Raw genomic sequence first — 10,181 nt, forward strand, 5'->3', positions numbered from 1 at the left:
ATCACGACCTGAGCCGAAGGCAGATGCTTAACCGACTGAGCCACTCAAATTTAAAAATCATATTGTTAGGGTGCCTGAGTGGCTCAGTCGGTTAAGCATCTGCCTTCGGCTCAGGTCGTGATCCCAGGGTCCTGGGATCAAGTCTCATATCGGGCTCCCTGTGTGTCAGGCAGAGGGAGAAGTGGGCTCTCCCTGCTTCTCCTCTCCCTGCTCAGACGGAGCCCGCTTCTCCCTCTGCCTGTCACTCTCCCTGCTTGTGCTCTCTCTCTCATTCTCTCTCTCAAATAAATAAAATCTTAAAAAATAAATAAAAAATAAAATAAAAATCATATTGTTAGATGATGCAAATGGTTATAATACTCTTACATGTAGTCTGTTCAGAATATATACTTTTAATCTCATTCCTCTCATACATGGTAATACAATAATTTAAAATATTCATCTAAATAAATAAACATCTATTCAATGTTTATTGAATCCTGAGTATATGCAAACTCTTGTAATGTGGGGAATAAAATACAAAGTCAGGCATAAATTTTGTCTTCTATATTTTATAAATATAAAATTTTAACACACAGTGATACTTGGTGAATATTATAAAAGAGGCACATGTAAAGTTTTATGGATAGTCTCAGAAATGTAAGAAAATATCACAATATACTGTTCCCTGGCTATTTAGAAAGATCCAGAAATGTGTAATTTTATCATTATTTAGAGACTCATTTTGTTCACTGCTTACTTAAGGACAAGAGCAAAAACAATACACTTAGATAAATCAGCAAAATAGTTGTAAAATCAAAATGCTTTATACATGCTACAATATATCTGCAAATAAACATTTCTGAAAACCAATACTAAGATTTCCTTAGAGTTTTCTTAATTTCATAGATTATACATAAATATAGAAAATATAGAAAATAAATATTCCTTTAGAATATCCCCCACACTTTCCTCCCCAAAGGTAATAATTGTTTAAAAAATTGCTTATGTATGCATTTCTCTATCTCTATATACATATTCATACAAACACATTCAAATATAAGATATAAGTGGGGATGTTTTAGGTAGGTATTGGGTGATTTTTTTCTGTACTATTGTAATCATACCAAACACAATATAATTGGCCTTCAACTTGGCAGTTTTCACTTAGAGAGATTGTTCCATTTTAGCACAACTTGATCTACCTAAGTTTTACAGAGTCAACACAGTATTATTCTATAGTATGGATACTATAGAATAACTGTTACCATTCCCCTATTAATGGCCTTTTAGATAGCTTTCCATTTGCAAACAATGCTCCAAGGACTATCCTTCTACTGCCTTGTTTTGCATATTTTTACCCATCACATGCTTACTGTGTATTAGTCCCTATTCTGTGTTTTTTATGCATTATTTCACTTAATGTTCAAAATAATCCCATGAGTTATGCATTATTGTTTTTACTTCACAAAGGAAGTAATTAAAACACAAAACAAGTTAAGTAGTTTACTTACAGCTACTTATAGTCAGTAAATTGTGGAGCCTGGATTTAAATCCAGGAAGTCTAACTCTTAAATCCAAGTTTGTAAGCATTTAGTCATTGCTTCCCATAACTGTGTGAAAATAAGTTATAACACACTACTGGTATTTGCTTAATTTGGCGTAGTCCTTTAGAATAGCAATTGCTATATATCATATAAATTAAAAATATCATATCCTTAATTTATTTATCCCATTTCTCAAAATTGTCTAAGGAACTAATCCAGAAGGAAGAAAAGACTTATGTCTATGGAAATAGTCCTTGCAGTATCATTTAATAATGTAAACTGGAAGCTCCTAATTGCCTGGTAAGAGAGTATTTATCCAATAAATTTTGCAGCCATTTTAAATGACAATCACAAAGACTAGTAGCAAGAGAACAGTTGATGAGATGTAAAATAGAAATAGGAAAGGGAAATGGAGGAAAAAAGGAAGAATAACATTGTAAGGGAATGCAGAATCAAGGCCAGGACTGGGATGAGGTGACTGAGACACTCCCTCAGTTGAGTACCCCTGTGCAAAATCTTGGTAATAACCGTGTGTCACAGTGACATGTTTTTTATTTGAGTGTATTTTTAAACCCAAATTAAAAGTGCAGTTCCCCGCGATCCGTCACCCTCAGTGAAGCAGTGCCCAGGTTTCTGAGGCCGAGGGGTGGCATCCTGACAAGGAGGTTGTTGGTTTGGGCAACGACCTTAGAGCCTCACCATGAAGCGCAAGTTAGACCCTCGGGGGAGGACGTTGCCCCGGAGCTCATTGTGGACGTTCACGTACTCATTGATAAAGTGTACGTCCTCTTCGTGAGGAAGTTCCGCGTTCAAACCGAAATCCAGCAGTAGTAGCCAGAGTTCCCAGACCCGCAGCTTCAAGAGGCTTCCTCGCGTCAGGGGAAGTGATTGGGCGCACCATTCCCGCGCAAAGGGCCTTGGGGCCTCCATGCTCGGCCGGCCGCAGACAGGCCAGTGCGCAAGCGCCAGCCGTCTCTACCCATCTACGCAGCAACGCACGCAAGCTGGGCCTGCTTTCTCAGGAGCTGAGGGAGAAGCAGAGTGGAAGTGACGGGTGTGGGGGGCAGAAGCTCGTTGTAGCTATCTGCAGAACTAACCGAAGAGAGGCTTGAGTTTAAAGGAGTACAGGCTTTTCACTAAACTAAGGTAGCTAAATATTATCCAGAGTTGATTTCTGACACCAGATGATGTGTCATCGTTTATGAGCCATCTGTACACTGAATGCCAGTTGCTGAATAATGAACGTGTCTGAGGAACTTTCTAATTATGCAAGGGGAAATGAGCATACTTCCGTGATACTGATGAAAATTCAGTAAATCTTTCTCATTCATTCTTGCCTCTGGGGTTGAAAATTTAGTGCGGGACGCACCCTTTATTATCCTCATGGACAAAAGTATTTCCTCTTTAAGTCGGACTTCCTCACTGAGATTTTCTCTCAGTGTTTTAATAATCTTTTGCGAGGAACCACAGAATAAATGGAAGAATGGAAAGCTCAGCTTTTAAGGGGTAGAGTAGGAATCATCAAGTTCTCATAAGGTTAAAGTATTTTCATTTCATCTCACCAGCACTGTATAGACAGCCTGGAATATCAGAATTCATCATCTCTGACAAATTGTGTTGTTCACAGTTGGTAAGAACTCATTTTTTGTTTTCATTTCTTTCTTTCAGACAAAATGGTTAGTATCTTAGCAGATTTTGGCTTGGTCTCTTTGCCTTCGAACATTTTGCTAAAGAAAACTTGCTTTGAGGAATATAAGTTCTAGACACAAAATAAAAGCACGTATTTGTTTTGGGGTACACATTTGCATATAACATACTGTGTTCAATAGCATTACAGGGGTACTTGAATTCACTGACACTGGGACAGAATTTTGCCACAAAGAAAGCATTGGCAGTTGGTTGGTCAAAATATCTAAAAAAAAATGTGCTTTAAAAATTATGAGGTACGGGTGCACCTGAGTGGCTCAGTGGGGTAAGCCTCTGACTCTTGGTTTCTGCTCAGGTCATGATCTCCGGTGGTGAGATCAAGCCTCACCTTGGGCTCCTGGCTCAGTGGGGAGTCTGCTTGAGATTCTCTTCCTCTCCCTCTCCTTCTGCCCCTTCTGGCTTGTTCTTGCTCTCTCTCTCTGTCTCTCTTTCTCTTTAAAATAAATAAATAAATCTTTAAAAAAATGATGATGTATACAGTTGAAAGCAATAGACCTCACAAGATGGTTTCATTCATGCCGTTATACTTTTAATAAATATTTATGACCAGGCAATGTGTTAGATAGTTGAGAAAGACCCAGACTCTGCTTCCAAATAGCCTATAGTTTAGAGAACTAGCAAATTGGTAACTCTTTTTTTTTTTAATTTTTTTATTGTTATGTTAATCCCCATACATTACATCATTAGTTTTAGATATAGTGTTCCATGATTCATTGTTTGTGCATAACACCCAGTGCTCCATGCAGAACGTGCCCTCCTCAATACCCATCACCAGGCTAACCCATCCTCCCACCCCCCTCCCCTCTAGAACCCTCAGTTTGTTTTTCAGAGTCCATCGTCTCTCATGGTTCTTCTCCCCCTCCGATTTCCCCCCCTTCATTCTTCCCCTCCTGCTACATTCTTCTTCTTTTTTTCTTTCTTAACATATATTGCATTATTTGTTTCAGAGGTACAGGACTGAGATTCAATAGTCTTGCACAATTCACAGCGCTAACCAGAGCACATACCCTCCCCAGTGTCCATCACCCAGTCACCCCATCCCTCCCACCCCACCCCCCACTCCAGCAACCCTCAGTTTGTTTCCTGAGATTAAGAATTCCTCATATCAGTGAGGTCATATGATACATGTCTTTCTCTGTTTGACTTATTTCGCTCAGCATAATACCCTCCAGTTCCATCCACGTCGTTGCAAATGGCAAGATCTCATTCCTTTTGATGGCTGCATAATATTCCATTGTATATATATACCACATCTTCTTTATCCATTCATCTGTTGATGGACATCTTGGCTCTTTCCACAGTTTGGCCACTGTGGACATTGCTGCTATAAACATCAGGGTGCACGTACCCTTTCGGGTCCCTACTTTTGTATCTTTGGGGTAAATACCCAGGAGTGCAATTGCTGGATCATATGGTAGCTCTATTTTCAACTTTTTGAGGAACCTCCATACTGTTTTCCAGAGTGGCTGCACCAGCTTGCATTCCCACCAACAGTGTAGGAGGGTTCCCCTTTCTCCGCATCCCCGCCAACATCTGTCATTTCCTGACTTGTTAATTTTAGCCATTCTGACTGGTGTGAGGTGGTATCTCATTGAGGTTTTGATTTGGATTTCCAACAAATTGGTAACTCTTATACCATGTGATAAAAACAAAACCAAAATGCTATTACAGCACGTATGGGACAATTAACACCCCTTTTGAGGACCATGGAAGCCTTTCTAGAGAATGTGACCTCAAGAAGGTGAAGCATACAGGTGACAGAGCACATTTTAAACAAAGGGAAAAAAGCATGTAAATATACCAGGACATCTGAAAAGACTAAAAGTGTTTTAGTACCAGCAGAGCATACTATAGGGATGAAGGTGGCATGTGGTGAAAGATGGAATTCCTTTATTATGTTGGTAATGTTGTTAGATTATGAAAATTGCTATATCAAAGCACAAGATAAATAGTATAATGCAATCTTAGATTAGGAAGAAATGTTAGACAATTTTACTAGTCCCATGTATTGGACAAATGCTCTGACACATCACTAATAGGAGATCATTATATCTCTCCTTAAATAATTATACTAAGAAGGAAGTTACTGTCTCTTAGGCAACCCATTCCATTGCAGGATACCACACTCAGTCATAGGTATTTCTTTAGGACCTCCTATATGTCTGAGTCCATGATAGGTGTGGTAGAGCTAGTTTTTAAACCCAAGTGACTAAAATGGAAGTACAGGGAAAGGGCACATGAAGGCATTTACTTTGGTTTGTGTAGAAAGAGTTTGGGTTTGCTGAGAATGTTTTGCAAAATATCCAGTCTTTCAATGAATTGGTCCACATCATGTGCTTCATCCAAGAAACATTTTAAATGCATTACATTCTAAAATATATTTTTTTCCAAAATTTAAAGAGGCACATAATATTTGAGGATTATTTAATCACTGTTTAACATTTTCTGTATTAAAATCACAGATTCTATATCAGTGCTGTAGGGGCCAAGGGCAGGCTGTCCCAAGATGGGACACTTTGGCATGAAGACTATTTTGAGTTCAAAAGCAATCAAAACCCAGCAGATTCAGGAAAAGCTCTTTACCTCCCCACAACTGGGAGGTATCTAAAAAGAATTTAGATAGAGGACTGCTCCAGGAAAAGAGTTATTGCCATAGATTACTACATTATACTATGAACTAGTTTTGGTAGACAGGGAGGAACCCAGCAAGGTCTGTTTGATCAAAGTCTTCTATGTCCCATTGTTTCTGAAAGGCCCAGCAAACATTTATTAAACATTTACTCTTTTTCATCTTCCTGTGAATTGCGCTCCTTTTCTTTGAGATCCCAGATCTCTGTCCCCTTCTCCTTAGTTCAGAATGACATATATACCTTATTTTGCCTGTCTTTGGAATTTCTATGTCTGTTTGGCTTCTGTATACATACAAAATAAAGTTTAATTTTCTTTTGTTAATCTGTCTCATGCCAATTTGATTCTTAGTACAGCCAGAAGGACCATGAGTAGGAAAGGAAATTCTTTTTCCCCAATGGTACCAAAAGATGTGTTCATTTTCTCATAAATTCTTATACCTTTTGACTTTTTGAACTTTGAAATTTTGACCTATTCATCTAGCCCTCAAAGAAGTTTTAACTTTTTTAATTTTGAAAGTGGTGATATAATTTAACACATTAAATTTCTTGAAGGCATTGGAATTGTTAGAGGGTATTGACAGAATCATCTATTTCTTTACAAGCAGTGTGAAAAATAAATTATCACTGAATTATTTATTTTACTAAAGTTCTGCTGCAGATGTTCTTTTTGAATATCCATTTACTTTTCTGTTGTGTCTGCAGAGCTATTGCCTTCACTTGAAAAGTATAGGTAATTTTAGGATATAGGCTAAGTCTCTTGCTTATCTCAGATGGCTTTGGGCTCGTTCTCAGTTTCTGTACATTGTGCTTGAAATTTTAGGTAAATAATACTCTAATTCTACACTCTGATTTTGATAAAAACTAGCAAGTTTAAAAATACATGTTTTATGTACACTTAAGGAGAATGATCATGCAATAAGTCTAAAGATTATTTTGTTGTCCATAGAGATGTTATTGGGGAGACATACTGTTTTTACTTTACTCTTATTCTTTCACTTTTATGTCAGTCTTCACTTGATTGATCTTTTCTATAATTCAAAAATTCAAATTACGATAATGGTGCATGAGAAGTGTTGTAAGATGAAAACCAAATTGATGGTACAAATAAGATGCAACATTTAAAAATGGAAAGATAGATGTTAGTTCACTAAAATGTAAATAGACAACTGTGAAAGGTATCTGCTAGATAAATGTCAAAGGATTAAAATCATGGATGTGCCATCAAGGTACATTTAAGAATCATTTAAAATTCCTAAGAAAATGAACAGCACAATTAGAAAAATAAATGAAGGAGATAAGCAGGCAATTGACCGAAAGAAAAAAAAAAGAGCCAGAAACTGTGGAAATTTCATGCTGCATCTATTATTTTCACATATAGATAAGATGTACTGTATATAATCAGCTTCCAGGATGAGTCTGGGCCTCAGGAAATAAAATATAGTGTGCCTCTACCTAAAAGTCAAAGCCATAAAATTGAATATAAATCTGGGAATATTTATATGAAATTTTGACACCTTAATTTATATTACTTCTGTATTCTTGAGGTCAGTATTTATTTAGAGTGGTTGTATGTATGCAATAACTCCTAGGAATCCTTGACCAAAGGATAGCATTCCCTTACACTATTTTTTTTTTTTTTTTTTAAAGATTTTATTTATTTATTTGACAGAAAGAGACACAGGGAGAGAGGGAACATAAGCAGGGGGAGTAGGAGAGGGAGAAGCAGGCTTCCCGTGGAGCAGGGAGCCCGATGTGGGGTTCGATCCCAGGAGCCTGGGATCATGACCTGAGCCGAAGGCAGATGCTTAACGACCGAGCCACCCAGGTGCCCCTCCCTTACACTATCTTAACTCTCAAAAAGTGTATTTGTAAATTTGAATGAAGTTTATAAAAATATGTTTAAACCTACTAGTAGTTCAAGAAAGGAAAATTAATAGCACCTACCTCACAGGATTATTGAGAGGATTATATAATTATTATATGTGAAGCACTTAGTGCTTGGCACATTGTAAACCTTACTTAGTGTTAGGTATTACTATTATTAAATTAATACTATTAATAAACACTATCTCATTTTTACTTATATTGACAAGGACTAAAGTAAATTTTTAACCCGTAATATGATGTCAGATACATTATGCATTTTAATACATATTTATTGAGTTATTTTGATAAGGAGTAAATCCAATATGTGCAGGTGAGTCCTTGGTGTTTTTTGACAGGGAGCAATGGCAAGTGGTACATAGCTTTCCTTAGGAAAAATGGTAATTCTACAGGGAGTGATGATTTGGGGAATTGTTTATTCCTTTTGCTGCAGTGTATGAACCCGGGTAAATTTAATTGCAGAGTATATTACCGGGTTTTAACTAAGCCAACCGTTACAAAATGATCATATGTCTTGCTGAAAGGAAATTGCAGATTATAGTTGTAAAGACGCAAGTGCAAGCAAACAGTATCAGTTCATTCTTTTTTAAAAATTTATTTATTTGTCAGAGAGAGAGAAAGAGAGTGAGCACAAGCAGGGGGAGTGGTAGGCAGAGGGAGAAGCAGGCTGCCGGCTGAGCAAGGAGCCCTATGCGGAACTCGATCCCAGGACCCTGGGATCATGACCTGAGCTGAAGGCAGACACTTAACTGACTAGCCACCCAGGCATCTTCCTGGCATAAACCTCTCTTTAGCACTTATTTTTTAATTCATTATTATGTCATCCCTTTCAGGTTCAGTTTTGGGTATTTAAAATGTATATTGCTCTATTATAAAAGTACACATAATACATGTAATTAAATGATACACGAATACTTTTGATTTAAGTATAGGGTCACCAACCTCCTGACTTGTTAGGGAATGGCCTGGGTTTAGTGTGTTTTTCTGTGTCCTGGAAAACTCCTCAGTCCCAGGCAAACCAGGACTGTTGACCGGTCAACATATATATATATATATTTTTTTTTTTGTTGTTGTTGTTGTTGTATTGTTTTTTACTGATAGTGATGCATAATAAAAAAAACTATAGAGACTACTGTTTAACCATCTGTTTATGATCCTTCCCAGGGGGTAAGAATGAGATAAACCTGGCCCAGCTAAGACTGATGAGTCTGATCACTTTACCTCCAAGTGATTAGTCAAATTTGTGGGAATTTCAAACATAACCTAGTAGGACAAGAGGATCCCCCCAAAAGAATGCACTGTTTAAATCCTGAGTTAACTGCCTTCAGTAAATTGAAAAGGCCAAACCCAGAGCAGTTTCTTTAGTAATTGCAAACTGAATGAAATAGGAGGGTTACTTAAGGTCACTATTAAGAACAAGATCTTCTCAGAGTAAAAGAATTGCTAGGGATGACAGGTCTCCCAGCATGTCCTTTGAAGAGTCTGTGGTTACGATCATAAGGAATAGAAAAGACAACTCCTTGACCCAGAATTTTTTCTTCTTGCCAATGAGGGGAAGCCCCACTCAGTAAGGCAGAGGCACTCCACCTATCAAGCTTCTGTTCACAACTTCAGCATAGAGAAGTCTGCAAATAGAGACCCCCTTTTCTAAGAACTACCACTACTTGCAAGTTTCCATAGCAGTGCCAATTTAATATTCTGAGAAATATTTCTTCAAAATCAGAGAATATAATTCTATAAAAATTCATTTTTATGTGTTCTGTAGAATTTAAATTAATCTGATCTAAGGAAACATGCTTTTGAATGAATAAGGTGTCTGAAGAAGATAAGGAGGTGATTATATTAAAAATCAGAGGCTATTTTAATTATTCATGAAAAAGTTTAATTCAAAAAAATCCACAAAGACAACACAATAATAAACAATACAAAATATATGTATATGTATCAGTTTACCTTTAGGTTATTTCAAACTGCAAGTTAAGGAGTAATTAATTATGGATTTGAATTTTAACAATGCAATAGTTAAACAAATAGCAATAGTTTACCAAAAATATAACGATTCCATATACATGATGACAAATAGCAGCGTGATGGTTAATTTTATGTGTCAGTATGGCTAGACTGTGGTGACACTCTGTGTGTCAGTGTGGCTAGACTATGGTGGCAAGTGTTTGGTGAAACACTAATCTAGCTATTGCTGTAAAGGTATTTTTTAGATATGATTAACTCCACAATCAGTTGACTTTAAGTAAAACAGATTACCCTCCATATGAGGGTGGGCTGCATCCAATTAGTTGAAGGCATTTAGAGCAAAGACAGATTTCCTGAAGAAAGAATTCTGCTTTCAGATTGCAACATAGAAATTCTGCCTGATTTCCAAGACTTCAGATGCAAGTCTGCAACGGCAACTCTGACTTGAATCTCCACCCTGCCA

At 37.2% G+C, this 10,181-nt stretch overlaps 1 protein-coding gene across 1 annotated transcript in view; it reads right to left on the reverse strand.

Moving 5' to 3' along the window:
* Positions 1–2,456, reverse strand: part of GLIPR1L2 (GLIPR1 like 2) — a 21,362-nt gene extending 18,906 nt beyond the window's left edge. Inside the window, exon 1 of the mRNA XM_032420300.1 lies at positions 2,226–2,456. Within this exon, the coding sequence (XP_032276191.1) occupies positions 2,226–2,456 (231 nt within the window). The remainder of the gene's footprint in view (positions 1–2,225) is intronic.
* Between the last annotated feature and the right edge of the window lie 7,725 nt (positions 2,457–10,181).

The sequence above is a fragment of the Phoca vitulina genome, unplaced genomic scaffold (genome assembly GCF_004348235.1).
Source record: "Phoca vitulina isolate PV1807 unplaced genomic scaffold, GSC_HSeal_1.0 scaffold23, whole genome shotgun sequence".
Classification (NCBI taxonomy): domain Eukaryota; kingdom Metazoa; phylum Chordata; class Mammalia; order Carnivora; family Phocidae; genus Phoca; species Phoca vitulina.